Below are 18,813 nucleotides of genomic sequence, written 5' to 3'. Positions count from 1 at the left end.
CATGCATCACAAATGTGAAGAAATCAAAAATGTAAACTTTTTTTCGAATAGTGACATCCCCATATATTCTTTAGAGATGTGTTTAATAAAATGCTATAGGAACATTAATAGCTTTAAAGATATATATCACAAATAAATAAAGGATGATAATTGACAAGAGAGAGGGAATGCCCTGGCGGTCCAGTGGTTAGGACTCCCCGCTTCCATTGCAGGGGACACTGGTTCAAGCCCTGGGCAGGGAGCTAAGATCCCCGCAAGCTGCACGGTGCGGACAAAAAAACAAAAAAACGAAAAACAAAAAAACTGCAGTAGAGAAAACCACAGTAATGTCTCCATTCATATAAATTTCAAAATCAGGCCCAAAAAAACTATTATTAGCGATACACAAATGCATACATAAGATGTCAAACTCTGAATTAAAAAAGAGAGTGAGTAATCCAAAATTTTAGATAAAGGATTCTTCTGAAGTAGAAGATGTGATTTGCAATCTGTGAGGTTCATAAAGGAATTCTAATCTTGCTATGCTCTTTTTATCCTGCAGGTGTGCATTGGTATTTATTTATTTTATTTATCTGTATTTTTCCTATATGTGTAATTTCAATAAGATAAAGAGGACAAATCTTAAGTTAAAGGCTTAAATATTTGCATGTCAACACCCATAAAAACCCCACCCATACAAAGACACAGAACATTCCAAGAGCCCTGCACAAAGTGACCATTATTCTGTTCTTTGTTACCATGTATTAGGTTCACCTGTTTTTTTAACTTTTCTACAGAACACTACAGTATGTGTACTGCTTTGTCTCTGACTTACATCATTGTCACTCTATGCCTTTTTCTGAGATTCGCATGCATTGTTGCATGAAGCAGTTTTAATTACTGTGTTTCCTTCCATTTTGTGACCATATCACAGTTTATTTAAGCATGTTCACATTGGTGGTGGGGCGGGTTGTTTCAAGTTCTTAGTTGTTATCAATAAAGTTGTTATAAACCTTCACGTATATATATTTTGGAGAAAAAAATGCCCTCATTTCTAATGAATATATGCTTGGAATTGGATTTGCATGGTTCTAATATATACATATGTTGAAATTTAATACAAATCTTGACACGAAAGAGTTAAAGTTGAAATTAATGAAAGCACTGTATGAGAATCAATTGGCTGTGTAGAATTTACAGTCAAGCCCATTGGATATATTATTTTCATTTGTAAATTGTGCACCACACATCCATTATATCAGTAAAATTTGTAATCAACTTATGTAATCTACATGCAACTTTTTTCTCAAGACCAGATGTTAAACATTTATCATCACATTCCTATGTGTACAGATCTGATTATCTGCATTTAGGAATGCCCATGTAAATGTGTGTGTATGTGACCGAGTGAGCTCTTGTGTGTCTCTCTCTGGATGGCTACACCTATACGTGTGTGACCATTTGTACATCTGCATCTGTCAAAGTGGCTGTACAAAGGTGTCTACCTTTGCATCTGTACATGTGCCCTTCTCTCCATGTACCCATCTCTACTGTCCTTGTGTTCTCCTATGTAGCCTCTTTGACACAGGAGTTTCATTGTGTGGATGTCTCTATACTCTTTCTGCATCTGTGCCCCTGTGTCTGCATGTACATGTTTGTGCCAATGCATGCATCTGTCTGTTGCCCATGCATGTCCCTGTGAGCGCTGTTCTTGGAATGTGCAGGACTTCTGTGAATATGTGTCTGGGTGTCTTTCTATGTCTGTGTCTATTTGTTTTCCTAGGTGTAAGTGTGTGTCTTTAGTCAATATAAATATATCCTCTCTATTTTGTCTGTGTCTCGGTGAGTATCTGTGTGTGCATCTGCATAGGATTTTGTGTCCCACGGATGTGTCCGAGTTACACATTGCCGATTCATTTTTGTGGAGTCCTATGTGTGATAGTGTTGTAGAGTCTACTGCTAGTCTACATATGCCCCGTGACATGTCTGGGTGTGCCCTGTGTGTACCTGCCTTTGGGTGCCCATGACAAATGTGCCCATGCTGCACCCACATCCCTTGCTCTGCACTAGCCCAGTCATCATAAGGGAATCTCTGAGTGCCACTCAGGCTCCACAAGCAGTTGGGCACTCCTGGAACAGGGTCCCTGCTGGGATATCTGTGCCCTCAGCTTGTCCCAACTCAGAACTTACCTCCTCTGGGAGGCCTCTATGACCAGCCCCTCAGGTGGGCCACAGTCTCCAAGCCCTGGCCTCAGAGGTCCCTACACTGAACTTTCAATTTCTCAGGTGCTCCAGGGTAGACAACTAATAAGAACCTGCTGTATAGCACAGGGAACTCTACTCAGTACTCTGCAATAGCCTATATGGGAAAAGAATCTAAAAAAGAGTGGATATATGTATATGTATAACTGATTCACTTTGCTGTACACCTGAAACTAACACAACATTGTCAATCAACTAGACTCCAATAAAAAAAAAACGTAGCTCAAGTACCCCAGGATCACTCCCACACCCCCATCTTTGCACAGGATGTTACCTTTGCCTAGAGGGAGCCATCTGTATTATAGGTTTAAATTGTATACAGTTTTAAATTATGTGGGAGGTGTTGTGATTGGAAGGGGGAAAGCAGAGCTCTGAGGGATCCCGGGGGCCAGGCAGCTGGTCTGGCACTCACCTCTGAACTCCGGGATTATCCTGCTGAATACAGTTGAACTAAAACAAATAGACTGCCAGCTATTTCTCCAGGGCTTTTCATTGGCTGAGTCCTTACCAGGAAAGAAGAGGAATCTTTCTTCTTCCTTTTGGGCTCTGCTGTCAGTTGCAGGCATGAGAGCTCCCTCTGCTGGTCTCCTGACTCTATTTCACGGAGGTTTCTGTGTATTCATTTTTCACAGAACACCGTCCTCAGTCAAGGCCACTCAGTGACCATGATGAAATGAGACAATGACAAAACCACCCTATCATCATATCTGAGCAGACAACCAGAGTCCTGTGCAAACAAGCAGATAGCCCCCTCTCCTGGGTAACATGAGTGACAGCTCCATCTTCCACTAGCTGCTGCTTTAGTGCCGCTGCCTTCCCCTGCCTTGTAAATAACAAATTTCAGGATATCTGATCATAAAACCAACCCCGTTTCCTGACAGCATCCAGTTCAGACCAAAGCTCCATTTCCTTAAACTCTTCTGAAAATCACTGAACACAAGCCCAGAGCCTAGAAAAAGTCCTAACATCTTCGTACTGAGGGCCCCACATTTCCCACGGTGTGGTAACCCACACTGCAGCACACCAGTAAACCTCACTGGTCCACCACAGGTGTCAGACACGTTCCTGGTGCTGGACGTACTAGCACCACATATCTGCAGACCCGAATGACCCCCGAACTCCAGACTGCACATCCAACTAGATCAACCTTTCCTCTTAGATGTCTGATACACATCTCAAACTGCACGAGTACAAAACCCAACTCCTCATCTCACCCTGACCTGCTCTCACTGCCCACCCCTCTCCCCTCTACAGCCGTGGTGACTGTCAACTGGTTCCTGCACCAGACAATGATCTTGTCAGTCTGTCTTGACACCTGCTATTAACTTTGCTGGAGATGTTCTTCTCCAACTCCGACCCTGCCTGGGGGTCCTGCATCATTCAGGGGTCTCCGCATCAACCTCTTGCTTCTTTCTAATTTGCTTATTAAGCTTTAGTTCAATGTCCATCTTCCCATTTTACACACAAGAACACTGAACCCCAAGGATAAGTGACATGACCAAGGTCATGTGGTTGGGGATAGGCATGGTGGAGACAGGCTGCAACCCCAATCAATCCCAACTCCAAACTCTTAGACCCTGGGTCGCTCTGCTGCCCCCACATCTACCCTCACACCCCCATATTTCGATTCTTCTTTATCTTGTAGTTCTGGGGTCCCCAGGCACATTTCTGTCAAAGCAACAGTTCCTTTATTGCACCTACTTCAGTTAATGTGTTCTCCATGTGAGAAGAGCTCCCAGGGAAGGGCTCACATCTCAGTCACCTGTATGTCTCAGCTCTTCACGATGTGCCATGTGAATGAAGGACAGGGTCTCATCACTCTTGCCCAAACAGCAGCAAGGTCGTAGCTGGCCCTTCTAGTGAACACGGAAGTGAAGACCAGATGGTGAGAAATGGGAGAAGAGAACTGACCTCAGAGTCCTTCATCCTCTGGATAGTATGTGTTGGCTTAAAATATATATCCGCAACCTGAGAGTTGCAAGTTAAGATTTATTGGGGGTAAAAAAGAGGACTGTAGCCCACGAGACAGCATTTCAGGTAACTCTGTGAAACTGCTCCAAGGAGGCGAGGGAGGAACCAGGATATATAGGAGTTTTGCAACAAAGGACAGGTAATCAGGAACATCAAAAGATTATTGTTAATTAAAGAAAACCAGGTATCTCAAGTTAAGGAATTTAGCGCTTTTCTATGTATGGGAAGATGCAAGAGTCTGGGCTCACTGAAATCATTCCTTTGATATGCACCTCAGCTATCTGGGGCCAGTATCCTGACACATCCTGAGTTTCCTCAGGTCTTACACAGGGAGTGGCTGCAGTCTGATGCCTGCTAGATGGCAGGCATTCTTTTCAGCCCTGAGTTTCTTCAACTGACGGCTCACGTTGGAGGGTTGCAATCGTTGATGACTGTGACATCCTTTGTTTATTGATATGGCAGGAAATATTCCATTTCTCATATGTCACAACTGCTTTGGGAGAGATACAGGCCTGGGTCTCTGGATGTGCTGTGTCATACTGAAAAGCTCCCAGGTGTGGAAAGAAACAGCCTCTAGTAGAGGGTTTCTTTGACACTCAAGGACCCAGAAGTTCATCTTCAGGTATACCTGTAGCCAATGCCCAGACAACTAATTCCTCCTAAGAGAGGACAGAGGAGGGAGGAGCCCTTGAGAGGCAACTCTCTTTCCCAAATAATAGAAAACTCAACATGCTGTCAATAAAAAATTGTATCAACTACTGTCTCATGAAGAAGTGCCTGCACGATAATGAAATGTGGTCAGCACTACAGAATGGCTTCAGCTCACAGTGGTGATGCAAAACTATCAAAACTATACCTGTGCATTTTTTTTTTTTTTTTTTTTTGGCCAAGCCACGTGGCTTGCAGGACATTAGTTCCCCGACCAAGGATCGAATCCGGGCCCTCGGCAGTGAAAGTGCCAAATCCTAACCACTGGACCGCCAGGGAATTCACGAAAGCAATAGTTTTAATCCCTGGTTTTCTTCATTTAATATATATTTCACAAATTACGTAAGTGTCTTATAGATGACTGTCATTTGAATTAATTTCAGTTCTTGGTTATTACCAAATTGTTATAAACTTTGTGTATATGTATTTTGGTGTAAGAAAACACTCATTTCTAATTAATATGTGATTTGCTTGGTTATAAAATATAAATATGTTTTAAAATAATAAGAAATCCTTACATCAGACCACATCGAAACATTAACTCAAAATAAGTCTTAGACCACAATGTAAGAACGAAAATCACAGAATGCTTTATAAGGCAAAAGATTTGCAACTTTGGGTTGGACAAACTCTAAGTATATAGATAGTACACAAGAAGAACACATAAAAGAAAAAATAGGTTTTGGATTACATAAAGATTTAAAATATCTACTCTTCAAAAGACACTGTTAAGACAATAGAAAGACAAGCCAATGACTGAGAGATTCTATTTGCAAAACACATATCTGATTAAGGGCTAGCATCCAGAATACTGTAAAGGAGAAAAAACCCAAATTCTTACAATTCAATGTTAAGAAGAAAAAAAATGAACTAAGGATTTGGACAAATACCATTGATATATGAATGAACAATGAACATAAGAAAAGATGCTCAATAGCCTTAGTTATTCCAGTAATGCCATTTAAAAACTGCAATAAGATTACTACACACGGGCTAGAATTGCTACAATTAGAAAGATTGACAATCCCAAGTGCTAACGAGGATGCAGAACAACTGGAACTCCCATATCCTGTTGGTGAGACTGCAAATTGGTACGGCCACCTTGGAAAACAATTCGGTAGCTTCCTTTATAGGCAAATATACATATACCAGAGCACACAGCTGTTCTCTTCCTAGATATTTACTCAAGTTAAAATGTTTCCATCCAAATATCTGTTGCAAATATTCAGGACAGTTTTATTCACAATAGCCAAAAACTTGGAAAAGTTGTCCATGAACTGGATAATGAATGAAGGAATTGTAGCATATCCAGAAAACAAAATACTACTCAGCTATAAAAGGAAGAAACAAGGAACAGCATGAATGAATATCAAAATCATTATGCCAGGTGGAGAAAAAAAAGACCATATATAGGATGATTCCATTCATCTGATATTGTAAAAAAAAGGCAAAAATGCAGGGAAAGAAAACAAATACGTGGTTCTTAAAGCTGGGGTTGGGGAGGGGAGTAAGACTGCATAATGGAACATTTTGGGGTAATGGAAATATTTCACACTTCATGGTGGTCGTGGTCACAAAATTGCATATATATTTGTCAAGACATCAAAATATGTACCCTTAAAAGGGAGATTATTATTGAATGCAAATTGTACTTCAGTGCATAAGGAATATTTAATTAAAGTTTAAGATAACTCAGTGATGGACCTCAGATCCTCTCCTACACTTGTGCAAAAAACAAGAAAAAAAAAAAAAAGCCAGAAAGCCATAAAAAATTTGAATTGGGACTTCCCTGGTGGTCCAGTCACTAAGACTCAAAGCTCCCAATGCAGGGGGCCCGGGTTTGATCCCTGGTCAGGGAACTAGATCTCACATGCCACAAAAAAAAAAAGAGACCCGGTGCAGCCAAATAAATAAATAAATAAATATATCTAAAATTTGAATTTATTTTACACTAGGTGGAAATGTTTCAGTGGCAGATTTAGCAAAGATAACTACAGACATCTGGCATATCATTTTATAGATTGAAAATATTAACATCACAAGGGGAAAGTTGTAGAGAGCCAAGGCGAGGGGGCAGCACACAGTCCATGAGGAAATGCACACTGGGGGTGCCAGGATTTAGGGAGACTAACACAGAAAACTTCATCTGATGTTCCTTCAGTGAGGAGCAGTGGAGTTCCAGAAATGGAGATGACGTGTCCCAAAAATACTGGGCTTCTGAGTAGCTGGGTCCTCCAGTGATTTTATTTTATTATTTATTTAAAAATTTTTTTGGCTGCACCACGTGGCTTGCGGGATCTTAGCTCCCTGGTGAGGAGGGAACTCACCCTGGTTCCCTCCAGGAACCAGGAGGGAACCAGAAGGCTGGTGAGGAGGACATGGCCACAGAATTCAGGAGAATTGTGACAAGAGTTTGGATAGATTATAAAAATAGGATTGGCAAAATTTCTTGCTGCATCAAATATGGCTGTAAGCAAAAGTAGAGAATAAAAGACCATCCCAATTTTCCCCCCCCTGAACATTTAAGGAATGGAGATGAGGAAGTCAGTGCAGTGAACGGGATTCAGGGAAAAGATCATGAGCTGTATTTGGACATGGGTTTTTCTGAGATGTCTCAAGATGGAGATGTCAGAAGATGGAGACATCTCCTGGGTAGGTGGATATGAAGGTCTGGAGGCCGGGAAGGTTGCTGGTCTGGAGCTTTCTAAGGGGTGGAGGGTGTGGGCTGGACCAGGTTGTAGCCTGGTGGTCAGATTGAAGAAAGAGAGTCTAAAGTTTGTTATTTCAGATGGTCTCCGTGGTGAGGTGTGGGGAGACTGAGACTGGAGGGCAGGGCACAGATGGGTGTGCATCCCTGATGGTTCTTCAGAGAGGAGCAATCCGGCTGTAGGGTGAATTCTGGCCTGTGTTTGTAGAAAGTTAGATCCAGATGGGGTAAGGAGCTGACCTGGGATGGAGGTTGAGTTGTGAGTTGGTGTAGATTCTCCCCACTGCAAGCTTAGCAGGCCCTCAAGACCACTCCCTATAGAACAAGGCAAAGGTTACTTGGGGTAGTGGAGCAGCTGTTCCCAGACCAGGGCACTGCCTCACCTCCTCCAGCCCTCAGAGCAAGAGGAATGATCTACTGTCCGGCTGAGGGCTCCCTGCATCTCCCTTCAGAGGACCATGTTACAGGCAGGCTCAGAAGGACTAGTAGCTGACCTGCCTTCTCAGTGCGTCCCTGCAACTCATTAACTTAAGAATACATGAAACAGTTACTGATCTAAACACTAATGAACCGACATCCCTCAAAATATGTGTGTAGGTAGGCAGTTAGAAATGAACATGTTGAATTAGTTAAATTTATCCAAACACTTAATAATTGGTCTGCATGTTAATATACCTTTAAGTATTTCCTTATGATGAAAAATTTTATGTATCACATTCAGACTAGTCAGTCCTAAGCTATTCCTCTTATTCTCCACATTTTTATTGGGAAAACCCCAATAAAGGCTCTGGTCTAGGTCTCCCCTTGCGCCTGCTTCTGCCTCCTGCTCAAATCTGGTGCTTCCTCACATGGCCCTGTGTGGCATAGTGTTCACTGTACACTTGGGAAATAGAAATCATAGAAATTTTTTCAACAATACTGACCTCTCTGTGTGCTCACTTACTCATTTACATCCATAAATTCAAATCTGGTGGGTACAATGGTTCATACACTTAACCTCTTCAGGATCTTCAGTTCATCCATGTTAGGATGTGGAGAATAAGGGGAATAGCTTATGATCAACTAGTCTGAATAATTCAGGTGAGTTTTCCAGCTTCAGAGCTGTCCCTAGCTGTCTGGTATCTGGCCCTGGGTTGATTTAGGGCAGGGGATATATTGATTTGGTGTATGAGAGTCAGATAAGAAGGTGGTTCAGACCATGGGCTCTGAATGATAGGGGAGATATAAACACATTTGGCTTTTAGTTTGGCCCTAGAATTGATGGATGGAGACTAGACAAATACAGAATGGAAGGAAATACAGCACACAAAGCTGCTCATGGAGTGAACTAACCCAATTTTTACAGGGCCTTGTGGTCTTTGAGGAGGTGGCCATATATTTCTCCCAGGAGGAGTGGGGACTCCTTGATGAGGCTCAGAGGCTCCTGTACCGTGATGTGATGCTACAGAACATTGCACTTTTGTCTTCCATAGGTAAGGCCCTCCCACTCACCCCAGCATCCTGGGCTGGGCTCTCTTCTTCCCCGTTTTCCCAGGGGCACCTCTGACCTTCCCACAGTGAGACCATGGGTACTGCTTCCTTTCCTGGTTTCCTGGCATGTGTGTTGTTGGTGCCAGGGCTGGGCTCTGTGCACTGTAGTCCTTCTTTCCCAGCAGTCCCATCCCTGCTGCTCTGGGGTCTTGTAAGACAGGGCTCAGGAGTCAGAAATCTTGAAGTTTGTCTGAAAGGTCCCACAGCCTTGCATGTCCCTGGTTGGGTGACTCTGTCTAGAGGCATGGAACTTCGGTGTCCCAGGCATTCCCCTGCCTTTTGCTGACAGACTTTGGAGCCTGCCTATGTCAGGAAGCTCAGGCATTGACTTGGTCACTACTTGTGGGGACCACTGGGTTGTTTCTCTAAAGACCCTCCTTTGATATCCTTGTAATTTTGTTTTATTTTATTTTGTCTTATTTTTCTACACAGTTTCGCTGTTGTTGTTGAAGTACAGTTGATTTACAATGCTGTGTTAATTACTGCTGTACAGCAAAGTGGTTCAGCTATACATATATGTACATTTTTTTCTTTACATTCATTTCCATTATGATTTATCATAGGATATGGAATATAGTTCTCTGTGCTATACAGAGGGTCTTGTTGTTTATCCATTCTGTATATAAAAGCTTTTACATTTGCTAATCCCAACCTCCCACTCCATCCCTCCCCTAAGGCTTATTGTTTAAGCTACTTTTATTCTTGGGATTCTATTTACTGTATGCTGTGGGGGAGAATAGAATTGGGCTCTGCCAGAATAAAAAGTACAGAGTTCTGGGGCTCTCAACTTTGTGTGCTCCAAAGGAAATAGAAGGAGGACAAACAACAGCTCTCAGGGTAGATTTGGCCTAATTGCATTGCTGCCTGAGGCCTCCTAGGAAAGTCTGAAGGACCCCTGCACCACGATCTCATGCCGTGAATGTGAGGATTATTTGTGGTTCCACAGTCACTTGGGGCAGGTGGTTTGGAAACAACAGTATTTGGTGGTACCATGAGTTGAGGCCCTTGAATTTAGTGGATGTCCCATGGCATAATTGACAGATATTTGTCTCCTGAGACCCACCTAGGAGCTGTGTGTCCTGAGGAAAAAATCATGCGGGTATATGCATGTAAGACTTAACAAGGCCCAGGATGGGTAACATATTCTGTACAAAAACAGTGATTGGATTAACTGGAACTGGGGGGAGACTGCAGCAAAGTAGAGTGGATAGCCTCTTTCAAAGGGGTATCTGTAAATGTTCCAGTAACTGGCTAAGTGGTAAGAAAGTGTACATAACTCGGGACCTACAGTACAGTCCTCGGAAATCTGGGTACCTCCCCTTTAAGAACCTGAAAACCTGCCCCCGCCTCAGAGTCTCCGGATACTCCCCAACGCGACCTTTCCAGGAGGTGGGGAGCACCGCCCCTTGCCTGGGCCTGGGGCGCTATGAACTACGTTACCCGGAAGGCACTGAGCCGCAGGAGAGCGGCACTTCCGTTCTAGAAGACGGCGTCTGGGCGGGCCTTCCGGCGTGGACCGCGGGCGACGGTTTGTAAACTCGGGGAGCTAACTTGTTAACTTGCGGGGAGCTTCGGAACCCTGGGCCGGCCTGAGGTTAGGGAGCCTGGAAGCTGCTGTGTCCACTGATCTGAGGAGGGTCTGAGGCTCGGCGTGGGCGCCATCTGGCCTGACTCTGTCTCGGAGCCGGGACAGGGGCCACCGTGCCCGGGACCCTCATTCGCCCACACACTCCGCTGGCGGCGGCGGAGCTGATGGGTCCAATCCAGCTAATTCCTGCGCCCTCTGGGCCCTCCCTCAACTCTTCTTATTCTGCAATATTTTGGTTCTAAATCGAGGTTCTCTAACGAGTGTCCTATACTTATTTGTCCCTCCAAATGTTGGTTTTCCCAATTTTGAAATATGAACTGCGTGGGGAAAAAAAATTGCAGAGAACTTACACGTGCAGATGAATAAGCCGCTTTAAAATTAATATCTGTTCACCGCTCAGGTCAAAAAATGCGATGTCAATAGGACCCCATAAGGCTCCTGTGCGGTCCTTCCAAAACAATTATCTCCATTTCTCCAAAGTTAAGGTGTTATCTGATGTTTCACGTAAGCATCTTTCTTGATAGTTTTGCCAACTATGTGGAAAATATTCAACGACTGCAGTTTAATTTCTCTCGCTTGTTGTAAGACTTTTTATGAACGGAATCATATAAATATTATGACGTGTTCATGTGCACAGTATGGTGTGACATTACCCATGTTTTTCATGACTGTCCATTCATTTTCCTTTTTGTGCAGTATTCTGTAGATATGAGTATGAGTAAAGTGGTGTATTTATAAATTCTCTATGCGTTCTGGGGTATATAAAGCATGCATTTGTCTAGCGTGTATGTTAAAATTATTATTGTATTTAATTGAACATTTCCACTTTGTTTCTTAATGATTGCTTTTATTATTTATTTTTGGTTCCATTGGGTCTTCGTTGATGCGCGTGGGTTTCCTCTAGTTGCGGCAACCGGGGGCTACTCTTAGTTGTGGTGTGCGGGCTTCTCATTGCGGTGGCTTCTCTTGTTGCGGAGCACGGGCTTTAGGCGCGCAGGCTTCAGTAGTTGCAGAACGCGGGCTCAGTAGTTGTGGCGCACGGGCTTAGCTGCTCTGCGGCATATAGGATCTTCCCGGACCAGGGTTTGAACCTGTGTCCTCTGCATTGGTGGCAGATTCTTAACCACTGCGTTACCAGGGAAGTCCCGAACATTTCCACTTTTTGGTCTTGTTTTGCTCCATCTTACTAATTTTAACGTAGTTCTTTTAGTGAAATTGTTATACTTATTCTTCATCTATACCATCTTTATGTTTTGATACACACTTATGCATTACATAAATGTACAGTTTTACAGTATTCACACACTTAGATGGTTTATTTTTATTTTTTTATTTTTTTTTAAATTTATTTATTTATGGCTGTGTTGGGTCTTCATTTCTGTGCAAGGGCTTTCTCTAGTTGTGGCAAGTGGGGGCCACTCTTCATCGCGGTGCGCAGGCCTTTCACTGTCGTGGCCTCTCTTGTTGTGGAGCACAGGCTCCAGATGCGCAGGCTCAGTAGTTGTGGCTCACGGACCTAGTTGCTCCGTGGCATGTGGGATCTTCTCAGACCAGGGCTTGAACCCGTGTCTCCTGCATTGGCAGGCAGATTCTCAACCACTGCACCACCAGGGAAGCCCCTAGATGGTTTTATAAAGTGATTTTACTCTTCGAGTAATATTTATTTTACCGGAAAATCATCTTTCTCTGGTGGTGTTGCAAGAGAAAATGATTAAGATAGCTTGTTAAAATTTTTCTTTTAAGGGGGACGAAATGAATCATTGTAAGGACAAAAAGTTACAATGCTTCGAATCCCTCGCAAGATGTTAAGAACTCAAGAAGATATTTCCATCTTTCTATAATGAGGATGGAACAGAGGTCAAGTCCTAGCTTATCTCCTTTATCCTAAGTTTGAAGAGTCGTAAGTGAGGTCCAGTTATCCTGAACTGCTGGAGGCCAAGCACTATTACTCCAACACCCGCTTTATCAGAGATTCATTTTGAGTGTGAAGCAAGTAAATGGTAGTTCCGTTCTCTATCACAGGAGGAAAAAAACTAGTAGGAAATTACGGAAATCTCTCTGACCGTTTATGGAAAAAAACATGGATATATCAAAGAATATGGAAAAATATAAAAAGTACATATCCTGGAATTCTATTGTATAGTGTTATGATAATTTCAAATCAGAATTTAATCTATGGATTATGTAAGCTGGAATTTTCTTTAATATGGAATATTAAAGAAATAATAATCTGGAATAATCTTTAATATGACCAAATTAAAATTTGTAAAGGAAGTATAAGACCTCCTGTTGGCCACTTGTTAGGGCCACCTACAAGCTATGGGAAGAGAAGAATCTGTTATTGCCAGGGGAGAAACAGAAGAAGGGAGTCAAATGGAAGTGTCAGAAACAGACCTGTACATAAAATGAGACTTAACTTTTGATATTTGTGATTTAGGACTATAATAGCGCTTTATGACCTGCCACAACCATTTCCTCGCCAACACAATCCCTTATTCTTCTGGCTCACTGGGCTCCAGTCACACTAACCTCGTGGATGCTGCTCAAACACACCAGGCATGACTCTCATAGAGAGTCTTTGTACTCATTTTTCCCATTTCAGGAAAGCTTTTTCTTAAGATGTCCACATGATTTTATGGCACAACTCTATAACATTTTCTGCCCTGTTTTACATGCTTTACTTTTTCCTTGAGCATCTGTCTTGCCTGAAATAGTAAATGGTTCACTCATTAATCTTCTTTTTTGTCTGTATCACAGATGGGAATTAACGTTACATGGCCCTGCTCATCCCACAGACTCCACATTCAGCAGAACCACTTATGGACCCTGCACTGGTGAGTGTCAGGTGTCCTGCAACTCTTTTGCTGCCATTCTTCCTGGCCTTGGTGTCTCAAGACCCTAGAACCCTACGCTCAGGTTTCTAAGTCCAGGCCAGAGCTTATATGGAGAGATTCCCATTTTTGGCAGCCAGCAGACTGAGATGTGAAAGGTTGTCTTAGGTACAGGGATTAGTATGTACAAATGCTTGGGGATGAGATTGAATTGGGAATGCTCTATGACTTGTATGTGTTAGTTAATGTCTGGCGAGAACAGAGAGCAAGGGGGCAAGAGTCAGGCCTAGAATCGTACTCTGAGAAGGTAGGTTTCTGTTCTGAGAGTGATGGCAGACATGGAATTTTTGGAACAGGAGGGAAAGTGATCTTACTTAGGTCTTAAGAGGCTATCCTGGGCTGCAGTGTGCAGAAGTTTCTAAAGTAGGGGCTGACCAGATTTTCTAATGTGGAGTGGTCACAGATACCTCCAAAGTTTTTTCCCTGTGCATCTGGAAGTGTGGAGGTGCCATCAACTGAGATGGGGAAGTCAGTGGTAGGAGTTCTTTTCAGTGAGACTATTAGGAATTGGATTGCAGCCAAGTTGAGTCCCAGATGTTCCAGAGGCTCCCAAGTATAGGAGACAAGTGGACAGCTGAATATGCAGATCTAGAGTGCTGGGGGAGGCTTCAGGATCCTATTAGGGGACAAGAGAGGAGAGGGGGGCTGTCACAAAGACAGACAAGGAAAAGTAGTTGTCATCAGCAGGAAGGTAGGGGGAAGGGAAAGTCCAGCAGGTGGCCAAGGTTTTCATGGGAGAGTGGCCGTGAAATTGATGCAGAGGGAAAGCAGAAATGGAGGTAAAGTGATTCCAAAGTGAGGCTGGTGCTTATTTCTCTTCCTATGCACTCACCAGGCTTTTATGGTGGAACTTAGGGCTTTTCTGTCAAGGTCTGGGGAGCTGCCAGTGGAGAGTTGGGGCATGCTGGGATCCTGTTGCATTGGCAAGCACTTTCTGAGTGCCACGTGAAGAAGGGTATATGAGGAGACAGGAGACATGCCAATTTTATGGACTAGATTGTGGCAATGGGGATCTGATGTATGAGGAGTTATCCAGTGAGTTATATGCATGTGGGGAAGGTGTGTGAAGTAATTGCCCGAGGTACTAGGAGCTTAAGAGAGAAGGATAGGCCTAAGTGTGTTTGTGTCTGGGAGACATGATCCTGGGGACTCTCAGGCTGTTATCTTGCAGGAGAGGGAGGGGGCCCTACATACCAGGAGCACAGATTTAGATGGCATCTATCTGTCCACCTGCCTCTTTTTGCTGAGGCTGGATCTAGTGATCAAGGAAGCATGAAGAGTTATTGGGTACCACTGCCCTCTAAGTCAGGGAACTGTGGAGGAAGATGAGCCTAGAGTGAATATGAGCTGGGATTAGGTGTACTTATGGGGTCCTGGGGAAAGAGGCTGCTTATGGACACATCTGTCCCCATCATCACAGGGCCCTGTGACCTTTGAGGACATGGCTGTGTACTTTTCCCATGAGGAATGGAGGCTTCTTGGTGAGGCCCAGAGACTCCTGTACCATGATGTGATGCTGGAGACCTTTGCACTTGTTGCATCATTGGGTAAGGCCCTCCCACCTATCCCAGCATCCTGGGCAGGTCTCTGCCTTTCCCTTTTTTTCCAAAGGCAAGTCTGTTTTTTCAGAGCTAGACAGTGAGCACATCTCTATTACTGCTTCCCTCTCATACATGCTGTAGGTGCCAAGGCTGGGTGAGTGTATACTACCTCCTTTCAGAAGTATCCCCAGTACCAGAGGCTCTGAAGTTTTCTGGGTCATAAGACTTGGAAATAGTTCGGTGGGTTCCATTAGCCTCAGCCACTCCCTACTAAGTTGACTCTGTAGACCCACGCACCTCTGTGCTCCAGGTTCTGCCCCCTTCCAGCTGACATTTCCTGGGCCCTGACTATACCAGGAATTGTTGGGACTCAACGTGGTCACTATTTGTGGGATCCACTTGGCTCTTGCTGTGAGACCCTCCTCAAAGATTCTTTTTGTGATATTTTTCTTTCCTGAGGTTGTTTCGGGATTGGTTGTACCCCTGGGCCAGTACTGACCACTCACCTATCCTGTTTTTCCCTTAGGACTTGCATTTTCTAGGTCCCCTGTTATGTCCAGCTGGAGCTGGGAGGTGAACCCTGGGTACATGACAGAGTGGACATGACTGCAGCCACAGCATGAGGGGCTCAAAGTGGGCTTGGCTCCAGTGATTGGCATCAGGGGGAGGAAGTGATGATATGGCTGGGTTCAAATTATATCAGGAACATGTCTGGTGCCCCACAATGTTTTGGTGCCAAAGCCATTGACTGTGTACCTCATTTCTGTGTGCACTGCCCCCATCATTGGGTCTTTTGCTTGGTGAGTCTTCCCTGTTCTGTGACGTGGAGAGGCCCAGTCCTGCACAGAGGCCCTTTCCTAATCAGACCCCAGCTCCCTTGTCCTGAAAACCATCCCAAGGATTTTTTCCTTGTCATGTCAGACACATATTTGTGATGGGGCTGCCCCCTTCTACCAAAATCTGTATGAAGTTCACCCGTATTTCTCTGCTTTCAGGTTGTTGGCATGGAGTAGAGGTCAAGGAGACACCTTCTGAGCAAAATGATTCTGTAGAAGTGCCACAAATAAATACTTCAAAGACAAACCTGTCCACCCAGAAGGGCTGTCCCTGGGAGATATGTAGTCTGGAATTAGAAGGTGGTGTGCATTTAGCTGAGGACCTGGGAACAAACCCTGGCCAGAAATTTTGTGGGGCAAGTGTGAAATTTCACCAGCACAGTAGAGAGAAACTCTTTAGAAGAGACACGGATAAGGAGTTTATGAAGAGCTGCACAGTCCATGCAACCAAGAAGTCTTTCTCATTCCAGGAGCCTGGGAAGGATTTCCCTGGTAGCTCAGGCCTTCTCCAGCACCAGGTCACTGCACAAAAGGACACCAAGTGTGTGGAGGCCTTTCACAATGGACAAAGGCACTATAAGTTCAGTGAATGTGGGAAAGTCTTCAGCCACAAACACTCACTTGCTCAGCATTAGAGTTTCCACACTGGAAAGAGGTCTTATGAGTGCAGTGAATGTGGGAAAATCCTCAACTGCAAAAACTCACTTGTTCAGCACCAGAGAGTCCACACTGGAGAATGGCCTTATGAATGCAGTGAATGTGGGAAAATCTTCAGTTATAAACACAAACTTGTTCAGCACTGGAGACTCCACACTGGAGAAAGGCCATGAGTGCAATGGATGTGGGAAAGCTTTTAGCTACAAACTCACACTTGTTCAGCACCAGCGAATTCACACTGGAGAAAGGCCTTATGAGTGCAGTGTATGTAGGAAATTCTTTACTCAAAACTACAGCCTTATTGTGCACCAAAGAATTCACACTGCCTCACAGCCTTATAAATGCAGTATATGTGGAAAATTCTTTACCTCCAACTACAACCTTATTGCACACCAGCGAGTTCACAGGGGCACAAGGCCTTATGAGTTCAGTGAATGCGGGAAACCTTTCAGCAATAAACCCACACTTGTTCAGCATCAGCGAATTCACACTGGAGAAGGGCCTTATGAGTGCAGTGAATGTGGCAAGTTGTTTAGCCAGAGCTCCAACCTATTGTGCACCAGCGAATTCATACTGTAGCAAAGCCTTTTGAGTGCAGTGAATGTGGGAAACGTTTTAGCCAAAGCTCTACTCTCATTAAGCACCAGAGTTCACACTAGAGAAAAACCACATGAGTGCACTAAATGTGGAGAATTCTTTAGCCAAAGCACCCAGCTTACTCAACACCAAAATGTTCACACCACAGAAAGGCCTCACAAGTGCAGCAAATGTGGAAAAGTTTTCTGTCAAAGGTCTGTTCTGACTGAGAACCAGAAATTTCATAGCCAAGATAGGCCCTATGAGTACAGCAAATGCAGGAAAGTTTTCAGTCAAAAGTCTAACCTCATTTGTCACCAGAAAGTTCATGGTGGAGAAAAGGCCTTCAAATGAGATGAGAGCAGCAAATGAGCTGTCTCCTTAGTTAATACATCATACTGAATAGGCTCTGTGAGGGAGTCATCAACTGGAAGTTGAATGCCATACATCTGAACAGCCCTTGTGTGCAGATTGCCTATGAGTACCAGGTTCATAGGAAGCTTTTCAGGAGCTATGCTGTACTTCCTAACCTGCCCATGGCCCTTTCCAGACTTAATGTCACTGTGAGTTTCTTACCTCTTCCAAGTGGCAGATCCCCATACTGGGCATCAGTCCCCTTACTGTGGTCAGGGTAGGTAGACATTTGTGCTCTCCTGTCCCCTGGAGTGAAGCATGAATAGCCTGAGCACTTGGGTTTTGTCATTCTCTTCCATCAACTGGTTAAGACAGGACCTAACCAGCTTTGACCATGGGGATCCAGTCTGGGTTCTGCTGGTGGCTCACAGAGGTTTACCTTCTTTGGTGGCATTGTCTCATGTCATGCTCACAATGGATTTTTCTAGCTCCAGGTCACCCTTTTTGGAAACTCTCAGTTTGCTCTGCTCTGTGCCATAATAAAGACTATTATTTAAGCCCCCTTTCATCTTGGGGTTTGTTCACTCTTAGACTGATGTTGAGAACCATATTGGACTGTTAGGATAAAAAAGAACAGGTTTTGTGAGTGTTGCAAACTTTGTATACCTCAGTGGGGATAGTATCATGGCAGAGGATAGTGTTCACTCCAGTTGTGGTCTAATTTGCATTGCTTTCCAAGGCCTCCTAGGGTAGAATGCAGGGCTCTGTGGGACTAATGTTGAGTCCTGGATGTCAGAATTTTTGGTGGGAACCACCAGTGATTTTGGAGCTGGATGAGAGTGGAAGTCGTGTAGTCCAGGCATGTGATTTTTAGGACCCAGGCAGAGGTCCTGGGTAACTCAAGTGGAAACACCTTTCATTGCTCACCAGTCTTCATCGCTACTGCAATAGAATCCCTCCCAAGGACAAGGAGAGGGGGTGGAGTTAACGTGTGGTTGGCAGAGTTCCACAGAAAAGAGATTCAGATTTTTATGTGAAGCCAATTTCTATTAAAACTTAATTGAGCTATATAGTTGGTATGCATTAAAATGAACATACCTAAAATGTACAGTTTGGTAAGTTTTCATACTTGTAAAGCCATGGATCCATCATCATAATAACAAACATCCAACACCAATATCTACCTTCTGACATGTCTCCCAGGACTCCCTGG

The 18,813-nt window shown here is 43.9% G+C and overlaps 1 protein-coding gene across 4 annotated transcripts in view; it reads left to right on the top strand.

Annotated features, from left to right (window-relative positions):
• The first annotated feature begins 7,957 nt into the window (after positions 1 to 7,957).
• LOC309648310 (zinc finger protein 419-like) overlaps positions 7,958 to 18,813 on the top strand; it is a 20,210-nt gene continuing 9,354 nt past the window's right edge. Inside the window, exons 1-5 of one of the 4 annotated variants that reach the window (XM_082436814.1) lie at positions 7,958 to 10,751; positions 13,503 to 13,579; positions 15,057 to 15,183; positions 15,704 to 15,761; positions 16,173 to 18,403. In XM_082436814.1, coding sequence (XP_082292940.1) covers positions 13,520 to 13,579; positions 15,057 to 15,183; positions 15,704 to 15,761; positions 16,173 to 16,212 — 285 coding nt within the window. In that variant the 5' untranslated portion in view covers positions 7,958 to 10,751; positions 13,503 to 13,519 and the 3' untranslated portion in view covers positions 16,213 to 18,403. Of the gene's footprint in view, positions 10,752 to 13,502; positions 13,580 to 15,056; positions 18,404 to 18,813 lie in introns of those variants that run through there. The other 3 variants (XR_014256551.1, XR_014256549.1, XR_014256550.1) reach the window with 3 other exon arrangements.

Source organism: Balaenoptera physalus (genome assembly GCF_965194825.1).
Source record: "Balaenoptera physalus genome assembly, chromosome: 19".
Lineage (NCBI taxonomy): Eukaryota > Metazoa > Chordata > Mammalia > Artiodactyla > Balaenopteridae > Balaenoptera > Balaenoptera physalus.
The sequence above is the reverse complement of the archived record's forward strand: the minus strand, read 5'-3'. Positions and strand labels throughout refer to the sequence as shown.